At 38.5% G+C, this 17,274-nt stretch overlaps 3 protein-coding genes across 5 annotated transcripts in view; 1 reads left to right on the top strand and 2 right to left on the bottom strand.

Annotated features, from left to right (window-relative positions):
• Window positions 1-33: 33 nt before the first annotated feature.
• On the bottom strand, window positions 34-5,019 carry asb11 (ankyrin repeat and SOCS box containing 11). The gene is made up of 6 exons (XM_008327920.3): window positions 3,375-5,019; window positions 3,184-3,291; window positions 2,121-2,271; window positions 1,865-1,999; window positions 1,488-1,676; window positions 34-1,401 (listed from the first exon to the last, which is right to left on the bottom strand). The coding sequence occupies exons 1-6, from the start codon at window positions 3,504-3,506 to the stop codon at window positions 1,277-1,279; spliced, it is 840 nt and encodes a 279-aa protein (XP_008326142.1). The 5' UTR covers window positions 3,507-5,019; the 3' UTR covers window positions 34-1,276.
• A 147-nt stretch (window positions 5,020-5,166) lies between these two features.
• On the bottom strand, window positions 5,167-15,620 carry piga (phosphatidylinositol glycan anchor biosynthesis, class A). Of its 2 annotated transcripts, XM_025063763.1 has the most exons (10): window positions 15,478-15,620; window positions 12,754-13,065; window positions 10,146-12,664; window positions 9,382-9,461; window positions 8,986-9,258; window positions 8,636-8,906; window positions 7,911-8,043; window positions 7,540-7,672; window positions 6,361-6,567; window positions 5,167-5,877 (listed from the first exon to the last, which is right to left on the bottom strand). In XM_025063763.1, the coding sequence occupies exons 4-10, from the start codon at window positions 9,427-9,429 to the stop codon at window positions 5,626-5,628; spliced, it is 1,317 nt and encodes a 438-aa protein (XP_024919531.1). In that variant the 5' UTR covers window positions 9,430-9,461; window positions 10,146-12,664; window positions 12,754-13,065; window positions 15,478-15,620; the 3' UTR covers window positions 5,167-5,625. The 2 variants fall into 2 exon arrangements, with proteins under 2 accessions (XP_024919531.1, XP_008326138.1); XM_008327916.3 differs by having other exon boundaries at window positions 8,986-9,461.
• Window positions 15,621-16,450: 830 nt separating this feature from the next.
• appb (amyloid beta (A4) precursor protein b) overlaps window positions 16,451-17,274 on the top strand; it is a 13,138-nt gene continuing 12,314 nt past the window's right edge. Inside the window, exon 1 of one of the 2 annotated variants that reach the window (XM_008327913.3) lies at window positions 16,451-16,713. In XM_008327913.3, the coding sequence (XP_008326135.1) occupies window positions 16,654-16,713 (60 nt within the window). In that variant the 5' untranslated portion in view covers window positions 16,451-16,653. The remainder of the gene's footprint in view (window positions 16,714-17,274) is intronic. The other variant, XM_008327914.3, reaches the window with a different exon arrangement.

Raw genomic sequence — 17,274 nt, 5'->3', positions numbered from 1 at the left:
TGAGGAATGAGGAAAAGAGCTTCATCATGTGAATCCTATTATGTGTTACAAAATAAAAGGCGGTCTTGTTATTTTGATCAAGACGTCATTGGTAGAAGATGACAGACTAAATACTGATGTTAACAAACAAAGCCTGTCTTTTTGGACTGGTGTTCTGAAGGTTGAAGGTTGATGTTTTTCATTGCAGTAAAAGAAATCCTTCATTAATCCACATTAAACCTCATCCAGACCAACACAGGTCCCTGAAGAACAGACCTTTGAGTGGCATTTGAGGAGAGATGATTAATTTCCCTAACGAAACACAGGTAATAAAAAAGGTGGTGAAAAGTGGTGTCTGTGGTTTACGTTCACCAAAAATGTCAACAGGTTATTACATCCCACAAAAAATATGTTTTATTCAAGTTTGTCATTCACAGAAACTACAGTTAGGGCTGATTTCTGCAAACCAAGCTTTTAAACATCCTGTCATTTTTGTTAATTGAACAGATTGGTCACAGTATTTAGGGTTTCTAAGCATTGCCTCAAATAAATAAAACACAGCCCAGTGCTAAGCCAACTGTGTTCTGGAGGTGTTTGATTTTTTCTTTTTGCATATTTTGATGTACAGTATGTGTTGGTCTGTTAAAGTAAAAATACAGGATACAGATTGACTTTGCTACTAAATATTTAACATATAAACAGAGCAAGAAATATAATTATAATTGATCCGATAAAAGTCAAACTACAGTAGAGTTTGTCCAGACTAACCAAAAATGATTACATAGCCATGATTACAACAAAAACAGCAAATGAAAGGTGTTTGAAAAGTTTTTGGTTGCCAGAATACATACGTACCAACTGGGACAAAATGGCAGTAGGAACAGCTCCTTATATTGGATATGTATTTTCGGCAACATCAAACTTGTCCAAGTGCCATGATTGGCCCCAGGTCTGGAATTTGGACAAACCCTAATATAACTGGATAACAGACCAATCATCGCTGTAGGTAAAGCCCAGGTTGAGGATTTTATATAACTGTTATTTTTTGTAGATAAACACCCTTTAAATTATTCAGACAGAAACATTTTTTGATGGTTAGGAAAGACTTTCAGCCCTTCCTAAATTCACAACATTAAAAACGTATGCACAACAAAGGCTTTTTAAAAAGCTCAAATACACCCCCGTATTTGTTCATATCTTTGCTGTGCACACCTCCTGCCCACAGGCCAGCCACAAGGAAGAATGTGTGTGTGTATGTGATACATGAGAAATCACAGGAGTGTATTGGGAAAACTGGTCATTTGTTGAGGAGGAAATCTTGGATTGAGTGAGGAAGGAAAAGTTTTGATATCCTGTGGAGACGTTTGCTTCCCAGACTTCTGCGAACACAGAAGCGACAGAGCTGAGACAAAGAGCAGGCACCTGAGGAGGAGACAGGAGGAGGAGATTACTGAGCATGTGCTGGTTATTAATGATTGTTATGAACACGGCAGTGTGTCGTATCAAACCTCTCTGCTGCAGTGCAGTCCTCACTGCTGTGTTGGTTGATGAGAGGTCCAGAGGTGTTTTAGCTTCCGTGTTCCTGCACCATCTGTCTGCCCCGAAGTCCAGTAGAAGGTCCACGATGTTTGCACCTCCACTTCGAACTGCAGCATGCAACGGACTGTCCAGCCCACAACCTAACTGGACATCTGCCCCTGTATGAGCATACAGGCAGACAGAGGTCATCATTAACAAAGTAAAGCAGCAGGATGAAAAGTAACATTTCTGAAGGTCCATAAACATCCATAAACTGGGGGTGGGGTGGGGTGGGGTGGGGTGGGGGTTTACAGACACAAAAACCTCAAGTACAGATTCAACAAGAATAAAGTGCTCACATTTTTACCTGCATTTAGCAGCAACTCCGCGGATGCTGTGGCCTGAGTGAGGCAGGCAGAATACAGTGGTGTTCCCGTCACTGGCAGCTCCGTGTCAATGTGAGCTCCACTGGTCAGAAGAAGCTCCAGACACTCTGTGTGATCTAACAGTTTTTCAGCATTTTGCGGTCATTTTCACCTTAATATTACCAATCATTGTAAATACCGTAGTAGATCTACCTACTAACAACCTAGTAGATCTATTAACATTAGTAACACACAAACCTTTTCTTGCGGCCTCGTGTATGGGTGATTTCAGCCGATAGGTGGTGCTGAGAAAAGAGCTGTGCTGAAGAATGAGCCTGACACAAGCTGAGCTCCCGCTGCTGCAAGCATTAAAGAGAGGTGTGGCGCCATCTGTTGATACTATGTCCACCTGTGGAGGGAAACGAAAAAGAAATCAAATCCTAAGAAAAGCTTAATTGAATATATCGAAGTGAAGTTGTGTCTTCGTTCATTTTTGTTGAAAATATTATCATAACAAGGGTTTTTGTAAAACATGTTGCCCATATTTTAGGCATTCTTCAGATTTATGTTTAGCAACTTATTAGCCCCATTCTGCAGTGTTTGGCTAAATACAACAAAGTGTTAATTTGTGTGTATGTGTTTGCATAAAGTAGCTACTTTATGGCTTAATTTGGACATTTTTTAAATTTCCTTTTTATTTGCCAATTTTGTGCAGCTGCATTTACGTATATTTCTTTGTATTTTTATTAAATAATTTTAATGTAAAAAAAACAATAAAGTTATTCTGGCTTACAGTTCTTATACATTACAAATTCTAAGTTTTTCAGATAATGGGACGTGATTGGTTAGGGGGAAACCACAAAGGTTTTCCCTTGAATCTGATAGTGAAAACTAGGAAACTAATAATACTCCAGCAAATTAATAAAAACATTTTATGGTAGTGGTGGACAATTTAATGATGTTTAATGGTGGCCATTTCTTTTCGTTGACGAAAAATACAGTTTTTTTTTTGTTTTACTTTACTTTTGTTTGTGTGGTCTTTTTACCCACAATGCAATGGTGTAGCCAATAGACCACTGACATGCTTGCAGATGGGTGTGCCCTGATACACATCAGTGCAAAAGTGCCATCTATTTCCTTTTGGAGGTTCCGTAAAACCCAGTTTGACTGGTTCTAAAAAACCCACAGGAATTTAACATTTAAAAGAGTAAACAGAAAGTATAAATAATCCTTTGTAATCAGTGTGTGAAGTATCAGATAAGAAAAACTATGAACCAGTTTGCATGACTGCAAGTAAAAAAAAAAAAAAAAGTATACATACATTGGCTCCATTGTCTACCAGAAACTTTGCACAAACATAATGCCCACCAAGACATGCCTCATGGAGAGGAGACACTCTGTCCAAGGTGAGTGTGTCCACATGGAAGCCCTGCCAGACGAGGAAGAACAATTATTATTTTTGCATCATAATTACGTTGGTAGCTATCACAGAAAAAGACGTTATCGGTTTACCTGAGCTACCAGGTTTCTGATGTGGAGCAGCCGACCCTGGTAGGCGGCATCATGTAGAGGAGTTCTGTCTGATTCACAGTCTGAGACAGATAACAGAATGAGTTCCAGATTTGCAGATGGGTTAGATGACATGACCGTGACTGAATACAGGTCATTCAAAGTTAGTTAGTAAAACTTTCTAAAAACACACATACGTTTTTTTTAGATTGAATCATCATGAAATCCCACAGGAAAAATTGAAACGACTGAAGCATAAATTGTTTTGTACAAGTCTGTTTAAAGCCAAATCACCACCTCTACAGGGACATCACCAATTTTCCATGAATCAAAAATAAAATTGACTTATGAGAACTCTTAAATCACCACCAATATTCAGTTGAAAAAGCCAAACTGATATTTACCAGCCATCAGAGGGTTGAAGACCAAACCTCCGTAGATTTGGAGGGGTTTCTGCCAAGGTTGTGTGCACACGGCAGCCATGATAAACGTAACACTGGCAGAATCCCACAGAGCTGACAGGACTCACGCAGATCAAGTCACCCACAAAGACACACAGTCCTGCGCCAGGTTGTACACCATCCTCCTCTTATCTGGGTCCTTGGTCACCTCCCCCATAATACCACCTCCCACCTACCCCCACCCCAATCCACAGACGCACTTGTGTAACAATGGGTTGTGGGAACGGGCCTGTAATTGTAAAAACCTTTGAATCCCGCAAATGTACATACAGCCACAAACTGAGGGACAAACATCCTTTGAAAAGTTTCACACAAGAGCTGTGTGCTGTGCTGCCAAGTATGTAGACAAGTTCTGCTCAGTTCTGTGGTTTTCCCATATTATTGTGTACTAAACACACAGCTGCTGTATTTACTGTAAATGTTGATTACACTGCTGTACTTGGAGAGATTTTCATTTTACTGCAATAGAAAACCAGTCAAAGATGCCTTCAAGTAAATTTAAACTTAATCATGCCTATATTTGTGTCCAAGATCTGTAGTTACAGTTACTGTATTGGCAGGAGGCCACACGTGTCCACCACCCTGACATAACCTGCAATCACAACAGAATGCAAATCTTCATTGTCCTCCTTCAACAGGCCTCTCCTCCCATCGCTATCACCTCCTGTGTCACAGGTTTGTGTTTTGTCTGTGACCCTTCCCACCCAAGAGCTATTGCACTTTGGTAAAACTGGTTCTAAACGGTATTGGTCCAACGTTTTATTCACTGCCATGTTTTTAGAATAGACTATAATAGTCTCTATTGTCATTATAAGGCGGGGGTACAACGAAAGTGAAGGTGCTCCCAAAGAGCCACTATGCACCAGAACAGGAGAAAAAAAGAAATATATATAGACAACAATATATATAAACACTGTAAGAAGATACCAGGAGGTAGTGCAAGTCAAGCAGAACAGAGTATATATACATTATAAATATAGAAGAACTGCAGATTTTATTATTAAAATTGTGCAGTTGTGCAAGAGAGATTTTAAAGTGACCAGTGTCTGGAAACGAAGGAGTCCTGCAACTGGAGTGCATCATCAGGCCAGGCTCTGATGGTTCGGGTGGCTGGTCCTGTTTGCCTTCTGAGGGGGGTGTAAGCTGGAAAGAGAAACACAGAGAGATGGTCAGACTGTCCGAGGAAGGGTAGGGGGGTTGCTCTGTTAGCATGCTTGATGTTTGAATAGACATGCTCAAGTGTGTTTACTCGTATTGGTCTTAGGAGTTTCTGCCACGAGGCTGTAGATAACACAGGTAAAATACCATAGAAAAAACAGACCAAGCTTTAAACTTTTAATTTTGATTTAATTGTTCCTGCTCTGCTTGACAGGCTCACTGAGGTGGATTTTTGGTTAATGACTTGTGCAACCCCCGCTTTCATCAGGGCATTGCTGTTGTACAAACCCACAGTATCTTGTTTGTCAGGTGAAATGAAGACGTCTTCCTCTGAACGCTATAATTAAAAACCACAGAGTTTGAGAAGATGATATTCTTTAAAAGAAATATGGCTGTTGCTCCAATAATAAAACAAAAGTGCGTGCAACATTAGTGTCTACGGGTGTTCAGCCCTTTCAACCCCATCTGGTCAGTGCTGTACACAAGATGCTGCATTATGTTAATAAAAATATATAGTCCTTCGATCTGTCAGAACAAATACTTTTATACAAGGTCCCTTTGATAAGAAAATGTAAACAATGCTAAGACTGTTCATGATAAGTGTGACCTCTGGTGGTTAGAGGTGAGGTAGCGCGTTAGCTCTTTTGAGATGAGGTTCTTTTTTTAATGCCCGATTCTTGATTCCACATTCCGAATGGACCAGATGCATCCACTGCCAAGTCCATGATTTGGTCTGGGACCAACCACTGCAGGAGCAGCAGAAACAGGAAGTCCAGGACCGCCACGAAGGCAAAGATAGAGCCAGCAACAGGACCACAGTGAGACCGCAGCCTTTGTATTCGCATGTGCAGCGGAAGGACCTCCTCTCCCACCACTCTGTCGTACACCTGAGAAGAAAAACACAAAAAACACATAAATTGTAACACTTTTTTGGCAAAATAGCAGTGAGGAAAAGCAGCAATTTTAACTCATCCAACTTCCTTTTGTGTATTCTACCGTCTCGCATCTTCCCATTAACAAACCACATCCAGTACCACTTGTTTTTCGGTTTAGTTTTACATTCTTTCTGAATGAAAGTGTTTCCTGTTTAGACTTACGTATGAAAATTGTATATATTCTTGGATTTTTTTCCTCCTCTCTTTCAACTTATTTAATGTGTATTTTAAGCTCAATGGAGAACAATGCAAAAATAAAATGTACTAAAACTTGTTATTTTTATAATTCATAATTATTATAATTTGTAATGGTCAGATGAGTTATGTGACATCTATAAGCTGCCAGTAGCGTAAGACATACGCACAGCGACATTTATAACTCGTACCATTAAAAAAAGAAGTTACTGTATCGTTCTCTGTGACAAATACAAATACCTTTTCTGTCCTCTCTGCAACATTTCTCCAAGTGTATAGGTTTTTCACCCTGGCATGGATGGAGGCTGGAGTAGGGACTGCGCCAGACCGCTGCCGGGCAATGACCTTCTCCAGACCGGCGCATAATGACCGCACATTTGGCTCACACAGGGTGATAAGATCCTCAGGTAAGACCTCGGGAATGCCCCCGACACAAGTGCTCACCACCTTCAAAATCAAATGAGAAATCCCACACAGTAAGAATGACTTGATATGTTAGTTGACACATACAGTTACAAAAAATTGATTATTATTATTATTATATATTATTTGACTATTTGACACTAAACATAAGAATAAAACCAAACAATTTCTTTAATAGGCCGCATTTTATTCATATTGAATAGCTGGGCCCATAATGGGAAATACAGTCATGTAAAGAACAGACTACGACACTCTGTACAATAATAAAAATGAATTTAAATAACATAACTCATAACTAAAAATAGAAATTCAAGATCATCACTATTTTGTATGGACTGTCGTATTATTACTGTTGTGTTATGTTATGTTATTCCTATTGACCTCATTCTGAGATCACTTCCTTGTTGCGTAACAAAACGGAAGGAAGTGGGGCGTAATGACTGGGGCAATTTCTACAACACACTGTTTGGAATACTGTGCTTACAGACCAGTTCAATCTAGTTCTGAAAGAACAACATGTTGCGCTGGCTCTCCAAGGTGTTTTCAATCATGGTATCCTTCCCACTCGAAAACAATAATAATTACAACCTCCAGCTGTCCTCATGGGTTAAACACCAAGTCATGTTTCAGCAACTGTGCAGCTGAGGGTGTCTCAGATTAAACTTCTGTGGACTACCCTGTCTTGTTTAAAGTAAATTTAGCCAAAATGCCTACAAATAAGGCAACAAAGGAATTCCTTTCCAGGATTTTTGTGAGAGTTCCAACAGTTTCCCATAACAATTGAGATCCTTAATGTGTTCAATCTGGTTTTTTAAGCTCTGGTTGGAAGACTAGAAACACAATACAGATGTTTCTGTGATGGTAAACGTTATGAGTTATGACCTTTGTGTTTCATAGGCAAATCAAGTACTTCATATAACGTTTTAAAAACTAATAAAAAAAAACACAAAAACAACTGAGCTCCAGATGAAATGTATTACATGGGAGATTTCAAACCTGAAGTCCACAGCTGGCTCCTTCCACGATGGCCATGCAGAAAGCTTCAGTCAGAGACGTGTTGAGAAAAATGTGACCCTGCACCAAAACATTACGAACATCTTTATGTTCCAAGGCCCCGAGAAGACGCACCCTGCAAATATACAATTGAAGCTTAAGTAAAACTATACCAATGCAAAGAAATATCACAGGTTTATTATAACATCAATGATGCTTTACTCACTTTAATTTCACAATTGCACCTATTTTACAAGATCAGCTAACAATGACAGAGCCGGGAAAGTTTACTCATCATGACATTTTTCCTACAACACATCCGATAAAGACATTTAATCACTCTGCCCTCTGTATTGTGAGAGTAAAAAAAGTACCTGTCGTGCAGTTGGTACTTTTCTCTCACTTCTTCCAGCACAAGTCTCTTTGGTCCCTCTCCACCAATTAGGAAGTTAAGATCAGGATGTTTGAGGCAGAGCTCTGGAATAATTCCTCCCAGGAGGTCGATCCCTGAAGAAAAAAATAAAAGTGAAATTTAGCTTTCAAAATGAGTCCTCAAACTTTTCCTTTTACATCTTTTACACTGCTGTGATACTCAAGAACAAAAATTGAACACAACTACATGTAGACTTAAAAAGTATGATGTAGAATCAAACATCTTTTTAATAAATCATAGCATTAATGAAGGGGAAATTTTAAAAAGCATAGAAAATTCAAATCTTGTTAACTATGTACTGTCTAGTTGCCAATGAGTTACTAAATTAGAAGGAAAAATATGGCAAGAATAAAATTTTGTATTGTAAAAGAAAAATCTGGACTGTCAAAAATAAAACAACAGACAGGAAGTTTATCTTTTCGCTCCCCTTACAGCTCAAAAATTGGGAGACCAAGCCTTTTAAAAGATTTTACTCTCCCTGAAAAGTATTAATTATTTTATTTGGAGGGAGAAATACTTTATTACTTATTTTCAAAACTATTTAAATTAAGGACTATAAGATACGGTTAATACATGCAGTTCCACTGCAGGCCAATAATTCCACACACTAATAATAGGTTTATCAGAACTTCAAAACACACAGAATGTTTGAACCCATCCCTGTACCTTTACGGTAGACGAGACGGCTGATGACAACAATAGTAATCCTGTCGTCTCGTCGCTGCGAGGGATCAGGAGTGAAATCTGTAGATTCAACGGCATTCGGAATAACCGACACTATCTCTGGGTTGAGGGCCGCTCGGAGTACAGTGTTCTCCTTACTGGTGTATGACACACACACAATATGGTTGGTGTCGCACAGCGTTATCGTCAGAAGCTTGTTGGTCAGCACCGAGCTGATATCAGCAAAGCCAAAGAGGGAGTGGTCAGTGAAAACCTGTGAATGGTAGTCACATCAACGTGAGAAGGTGCAAAGATCTTGGAATATTTTATCCCAATCCTATACATTCACGTACTGTGTTAAGGCCCATGGTCTTGGCGTGGAACAGTGAGTCGTGAGCCAGTGCAGAGAATGAACTGTGTGCATGCACCACTGTGATGCGCTCTCTGACCAGAACACATCGAAGAAGTGGAAGGCTGTGGAAGCAGGTGGTTACCGTGGACTGATTGTACATCACCTGCAGGGGGAGGTAGTAGACCTTGAGCCCATTGGTCAGGTACCGGACACCTTTCCTCTTGCCATAGGAATGGGTTACGATCACCACTTTGTGTCCCTTTTCAATCAGACACTGAGAAAGCAAGTAAATATGACTCTCCACTCCTCCCATATTAGGATAGAAAAAATCAGACACCATGCAAATGTTATGCTTCCTGTTGTGCTTTAGAGCATCTTGGGAAGTTCCAGAACTTTCCTGTTGTGAAGCATTACTCTGCAACACTGCTCTTCCTCTCTGGCCCATATCTGATCAAGCACTAATGAGCTTCACAATTCCTGGAAAAAAGAAAAAAGTTCAAAATACCAAAATACCAAAGGAAGGCAACATTTAATTATTTCTTTGTGTTATATTTGAAATATGATGGCTCCAGAATTTACTTGACTTTACTAGTTAGTTATTTACTACTAAATGTTTCACAGATGAAACTTAAGACTTTTGTCTTAAGCAGAGTAATGCATATTTGTAACTTAGATTGCATATAATGGTCTAGGGATACTGGTAAATATACTGCAATCTAGTATAATAGTAAGGGACAAAGAAACTAATATTAATTAAAATGTGTGCCTTTATTCATTCTACAGTACATTAGATAAACATTATTATGGTACAAATACGCGTTTTGAGTAGTATTTTAAGGCACGATGTGGATTATGTGTCTATACTGAATAAAACCATTGTAACTATTCACAGAAAATGTCAAAAACAAACTTTTCATTGTCTCTCTAAATGGCGATGTTCAGGCATCTAAAGAGCCCCACCTCTGCTGTCGTAGCATTCTAATCATTTGGTGAGCGGTACTGAAGAATCTTGTCAACTCGTTTTGATTTTAGCTACAATTACCAGACTACCTTCCAACATTAGCAACATTAGTACCCTTCACCGTCAACTCACTTCGTTTAGATGTAACAACTTGGCGGACATTTAAATTTTTTATTGCTGTTCGAAAACGCAACGCTTACCGTGGACAAAATGTTAGCCTTGTCCAGAATTGCGGAAACATTTAACTGATCAAAACACAGACTAATTTCCTTCCCTCAGTTAGCCTTGAGCTAACCCCTCCGCTGTATCACTTCCTGGGACGTCACACATAATGATGACGTATCGTTAGACGTGAGTAAACTTGAGATCAGCTGTTACAGCAGAGTTTTCGGCTGTAATTGCCTGTAATAGCCTGTTCTCACACGGGTGAACTAAAGACCAGGCTCCTGTTCGTGGAAAAAAGTCACGTACTGGCGACGCATGGCATCGATAGAGACTGTAAGACCGAACAGGACAATATTAATCATGTCTTCAATGTTTTTTTCAAATTTCAAGATACAAAATGATAACAAACACAAATTTCTTTCCATTTTCACAAAAAAGAACCTGCATATTAGGTATATTAGGTGCATATCATGTTGAGTACTTGATTTTTGTATTTACCTTAACAACATCACAATATTTCATGACTCATGCCTTAGTTATCAGTCAGCAGGTTTTATACTTTACCCTCCAGGCTGTTGTCACTCTCACTTGTCCCTCTTCTTTGTACACACCTTCCTATAATAATATTAATTTTCATGACACTCCTTAAACTTTACAACCACTTACACTTATCCATGTTTTTCGCAACTGTATAAACTAAGTACACACGCTCTCCTTCCTTCTGGTATACTCCACTTTGATTTTGGTGATAATTAATCATTCTAACTTCATTCTGTACTTTGATAAAAAGTTAAAGAAAATGTGTTTTTAAACAATAACATGCTCAAAAACTTCTTCAATAAATATCAATATTGATTCTTCACAATGTGTTTACTCACATATTGGATTATTGAGGACGGCAGGATCTTACACACTCTGAAAGGTTTCACAACAAATTTAACAGGCATGTTCTCACACTCTGCTATCCAAACATGGAGTGAGTTTTTGTTTCTTTCATACCTGAGAAAGAACATCTTTTGTGTTTTCCTATTTTGACCTTTACCTCTGCTTTCTCAAAACATACTTGAGTAATGATACAAAATTTAAAGTATTTGTTGTTGTTCCTACTTCCTTCCCTTTTCCTACTAAAAAGTATCTTATGTTTTTGTGTATTTTACGTATCTTTACAGTTAAGGAAGTCTAATCTTATATATGGTACATTTGAATACACATAATGTAAAATATATGTACATTCAGTGTGGAGTACATTTCAGTAAAAAAAAATATATAATTTCTAAAAATCATACAAACACATCACATCAAACAGGTAAACTCGCTTTGCTTTCAATGTTACTCTTAGTGAAAAAGAGGTTTGTGGCTCAGTTTTATAATGTTACAATTGACACTCTGTTGCATATTGATACATAGAGAGTGTTTTAATATGCAGAGCTCAAAGTGGCCAGAATAAGGTGAAAGAAGAGGCGACAGCACATGTGAACTATTAGTCCTGGAATGGTGATTTTTATAATAAAATGACAAAACCATAATATTGTCAATGCCAAGGCATCTCTGCTTTTGGCTCTTTTTCTTTATGTACAAGTCATTTCAGGCCAAATGGCAAGGGGCGGTTCATCGTGTTGCCTCACATCAAAATGATCCACTGGTGCAATCCTAGGAGATAATCGATGTTCTTTCTGTATGAATACACCCACAGTCAGTGGATAGGTTTTCTCCGCTTTCTCTGGGTAGTTGGTGGTTAAGAAAGAGGATTTATGTCAGGAAGGTTGCAGGTGCAAATCCACCAGCCGGCAGGTCCCACTGGGGTGATGTGCTGTGTCACAATGACACAGGTTATATGGACAACTTTCCAGCCTATCGACTACATGGAAGAAGATGAATAATTGAATAAATTAATTTTTAGTCCACACTCCTTGTATCTCTGGTGAAACAAGTCTGACACTGATGGATATCAAGAATCATCAACCACTGGTGGTTATAGAGGTCCAGCTCAACTGGTAATAACTGCCAGTAGAAAGTGTATAGTTCCCTTGGTTTGTGTTCTCCTTGGTCTTAGTGCCTATGCATCTTAGGAAAGCAATTAAAATGTTTTCACAGACTTTTTCACAGACTTTGAAGCAAGAATAATATTGGTTTCAACCTTCATCTTCTTCTCAACTTTTCAACCAGACCAAAGTCCACAGTCCAAGCTGTAAAACATTGGGGAGGTCATTGAAGTAACTTAGGCACTTTTCTCCAGATGATCTGGGTGCTTTATCTGTGGAATAAACAGTTGAATAGTTGCCATGGTTATTACCACTGCATATGTTGAAGTGAGGTGAGATGTCTTCGGTCTTCACAGAACATACAGCCCCTGGGTAGTACGTAGTGAGTTTGCTCCTTAAATGACAGTAGCCAGTATCATCACAAACACAAGTTGTGTAGGTTACTTGAGCTGAGGCCAAGTTACTTGTTCCATTTAAAAGCCATTGAATCCCAGCCTGCAGGTTATGTCCTTGTACATCACACAGGTAGGTATTCCCACTTGAATCATCAGTCATACAAACAGTGTATTTATCTGATGAGAAGAAAGTTCTGTTAATGTGATTTAAAGGTGGGAAAACTGTATGTACTTTCCATATGTATCCTGAAACATGCTTTACTCACCAAAAATGCTGAGATGAATCATATAATACTTGTAAGTAATATTCTTAGTATCCTTGCTACGGAAGCGGCATGAGTATTTTCCCTGGTCACTGGCTTTGATGTCTTTTAGGAGGACAGAGCAGTCGCCGCTGTTCTCCCTTCTTACTATTTCAACTCTGTTCTTGTAGTTGTCACTGACTTCTGTATTGTTGTGGTTGTGCATCAACATTAGAGCCAACATAGGATGCTCCATTTGCCATTGAAAGGCTTCGGTCGAGCAGTCACATGGCAGCAGTACGTTGCCATTAAAGTTGCCTGTGTTATTTACTTTACCTGTAAACACAATAAAGATGTCATTTTTAGGCACATACCACCACCTGTTGTACTGTGTAGTCTCATGGTGTGACCACTGACTTTTTGAGATAGCGCAGCCATCTCCTTACGCCCTGATGTGTGATTCATTTGAATTCAACGGGTGTCAATTGTCCAACCCTCAAATGTATTGACCTTGGTAACAGGTTCGGATTTAGCTCTTTCTGATTTCTGCTTTATCATTTTAAACATTGGAGGAGGGCTGGCCTTCTGATGGAGTTTACCAGTCCATCAGAGGGCCTTATATAGAGACATAGTGTCCAATTAGCCAACTGCCCACTGTCCATGTTCATGGATTGTAGGAAGCTAAAGTCCCACCACTGAACTCCCACCACACAAGTACAGTAATCCTGTAGAGCCAAGGACACTCACCATAATTACTTCAGTTTTATGATATTTTTGGTTGAGTCTTAAAACCAGATTTCAAGATTACAATATTATGGAAAGAAACTCTTCCTTTAAAACACTACTTTTAGAAGTGTTCCAGCTTAAATGAAGCAAACCAGCTGCCACGTTACCACTGAGGTGCTCTGAACATGGCACTGTCCCCACACACTGCTCCCCGGCGCTTAAAGATGCTGTTAAGATATTGTAAATACATTTATTCAATCTTTACAATATATTCATTGGATTAAGTTTCCATATCAATTTATACTGTTTGTTTTTAAATGCTGTACTAAAAGGAGAAGTACTGAAGAAAGGTGTGCATGCTGATGGTTTACATAACAGGATGGTGTAGGGTACTGATGGCACTGACTGTTATGCTTGGACATAGAGACAGGTCTCAGGTTTCTCTGCCCAAATAATGAGGAAAACAGAACATCAAAAAGGAAAACAATCCAAAGTGCATTTCTTTGATCTAACTTGAGTTACTGAGCAGAATAGCTCAGCACATGTACATGTACATCTATTGGTGGAGAATCTTTGTTTGAAGCAGTCAATCAGCGCTCAGAAGTTGTGCATGAATACCACATGGCTGTAAAGGGTTAAGGTGCTGACCATTGATGTGTATGTAAAAAAAACTGTATTTAAGCTTTGAGCACTGAGGAGTTCCTCAGTGCAGTTCTGAATGTAACCATTGTTCTGCACTCCTTGCTTGCAAGTAAAACTTTTAAAACTTGAGGTCTTGTATTTGATTCTTCATTTGATCAGACCTTTATTTGATCTTTATTTTAATTTTTTTGTGTTTTAGGAAACTGGGGTACGAACTAAGAGCATTTTTAAAGTCCTATCTAACAGAGAAAGTTTCCTGACAGATGCCCACTGCTAACCTTGGTGATGGGTTAAAAGCAGAGGCGCAATTTCGTTGTATCTCTGTATTACAATGACAATAAAAATTTATTTTTTGTTTTATTTTATCTTAATTTTGGAGACCAAACTTTTCTTTTAGGTCCTGGAAACTCAAAGTTTTATCCTGATCTAAGAGTGTGCAGATTTACCACATGTTGTCAAAACGCCAATTATCTATGTGTTATTGGGATCTGAGAGGACGAATTTTCCCTTGTTTTGTAACCCGCCCCTTTGTTGAGTAATAAACTTACCCAGGAGAGTAAAGCTCTGAATGTCAAGACATTCCACAGATATTAGTGTCACTTGGCCAGGATTGTTACTACTACTTACTGTGGAACAAATGCAATTGGTAAAACTGGCTCCTGCTGTAAAGTAACTACTACTGCTATCACATTTTAAATATCTTTATAATCAAATCAACAGGGGAAACATTCAACATGTCTACATGCACCAAGATAATGCATAATAATATGCAAAAAATACAAAATACAAAATACAAATCCTGTCTACTCGAAAAAATATATTTTGACTCATTTTTTTAATACTTGGTGATTTTATACGCAATATGTCATTGGTGTTTAATAGATATGTTTAGTGAAAAGCATTGACTTTAATAAGAATTTCTCCAAATTGCGCAATACTGAACTGCTGCAAGTACAGTCTTTTACAGCTAAATCTGGCTTGGATTTCATGACGATATTAACAGAAAAGTAAACAAAAACTCACTTTCTTTTAAGGTATTAGATTTGAAGAACTAAAACAAGTTAAGACATCTCTCATAATGTAACGACCAGATTTGGTTACATCTTTGTAAGCTGTGCTTGTTTGAACACGTTTTTCCAACCCTCAAATGTATTGAACTTGGTAACAGGTTCGGACTTAGCGCTGTCTGATTTCTGCTTTATCATTTTAAACATTGGAGAAGGGATTTTATACGCAATACGTCATTGGTGTTTAATGGATATGTGAAAAGCACTGACTTTAATAAGAATTGCTTTAAATTGCGCAATACTGAATAACTTTACAACTAAATCTGGCTTGGATTTCATGACGATATTAACAGAGAAATAAATAAAAACTCACCACAGACAGACATCGCCATCAACAGTGACAGAAAAATCCTCATTTCCAATCTGTTCCACGGATATTAGAGAGGACTTCTAGAGGTCAGTGGGTGAGAGAATCAAGTCACAGTCTGAGCGGTCGTTCATCTCAGTTCACTTAAATCTTTTCAATCTGAAAGTGAATCTGGGGTAGCTGTGGTCCGCCTCTTTTAACGGGGTGGGGGGTGGGGGGTGTTGGGGGGGGGTACACAAATCTTAAAGACAAAGTGGAGTTTTGAATCCTTGAATCTAAGATAAATAATCTAAACTTTTGAGAATAAAAGAAATAAAGACACAGCATAAATAAAAAAAGAAAGTGATTTGGCTAAAAAAAAGTAATAACAATTTCTGTGGAAAAAAATCATTTTATAAGCCTGACTTTGAAGACGACTTCATTTATTATTTTTTATTATTTCTTATCTTATATTCTATTTTTTATTTCTATTTCTTTTTCGATGATAACAACATTTGTACAATAAATGTAGTGCCTTCTTCTAAACTTTAGATGCCTTTATCTAAACTTTAGATGAACTAATCGCTTTCAGCGTAAACTTCAGCTGAAGTAAGACTCGGAAAACATTTAACTTGTACAAAGACGACCCCTGGTGGAAATTGTACCTCACTTTGCATTAACGGACCAATTTTATTAGATTGACACAATCAAATCCAATTCATTTCCTTCTTGATACACAAAGCATTCTATATAAATTAATGGTTCTTGCTTCTCAAAAATGCACAACTGATATGGAATTTCGCATTCACAGAGAGGAAAATAAAAAAAAAGAATGCACTGAGTTGAGTAAGGATCCAAGGAACAAATGGTGGAATCAAGAAGAGAAGGAAAGGAGGGAGGACGCAAAGTCCACATATGTACTAACTGACCAGTATACATGCTTACATATCCGCCACACCGCCCATACGCGTTCTCGCATGATGACGTCACAGACTGGACGTCTGGAGTGGAGAAAAAAGGAGGAGGGAGCAAAGCAGCGGGATCAGGTCCAGAACTGATTTTTAGCCTGCGCGGTGTCCACACACGCACCCGTCTACCAAACACGCGCGTGTATGCCTATGTACATATCTGTACTTTATCAATAACTGGAAAACGGTGAGCTTTATTACAACAGCGGAGCTGGCAGGATAACAGGAGGACGGCATGGGGGAGCACACGGCGTTGTTACTGTTACTGTTGGCGACCTTGACGCTTTCATCCGAGGTGAGTGAACAGAAAAGCTGCGGGAACAGCCGCTAAGCTCTTCCCTGGTCCGGTGCTCCTGGTAATGGGCTTGTAGAACAACATAACCGTTCTTCAAATCACCATGTCGTACAATAAACAATGGTCAGTTAAGTGTCGGTTAAATATTTATTAGAGACCTATGTTGCTGAGGCCAATGATGCTAAAATAAAATAAAACACGTCGTCAAATGCTTTGTAGCTATAAAATGACCAAGTTACTGTAATTCTTAAAACCCTTTTTATTCTCTGCCACTTTGATCCAAATGTACTTCATAATTAAGTGACATTGATTGTTTTGTGTTGAAAACATATTTACTGCGCAGTATTAGCAAGTAGAAGCTACTGCGGCCTGCCGTTAGATGTCAGTGATTGACAGCTTGATGTCTGTCATGTTCGACGTGTTTTCTTGTCTACAAGTGATTAGAAAATTATTTATTTATTTTTATGCTATTTTACTTATTTAACTCGTATAAGAATATATCTCAGTCTTAATTTTTTACCGAACAGCTAAGTTGAATTTCCCTGCTCCACAGGAAATACG

The sequence above is a fragment of the Cynoglossus semilaevis genome, chromosome 16, assembly GCF_000523025.1.
Source record: "Cynoglossus semilaevis isolate Cse_v1.0 chromosome 16, Cse_v1.0, whole genome shotgun sequence".
In the NCBI taxonomy this organism is placed as follows: Eukaryota; Metazoa; Chordata; class Actinopteri; order Pleuronectiformes; family Cynoglossidae; genus Cynoglossus; species Cynoglossus semilaevis.
This window is presented reverse-complemented; position numbering and strand designations above follow the sequence as displayed.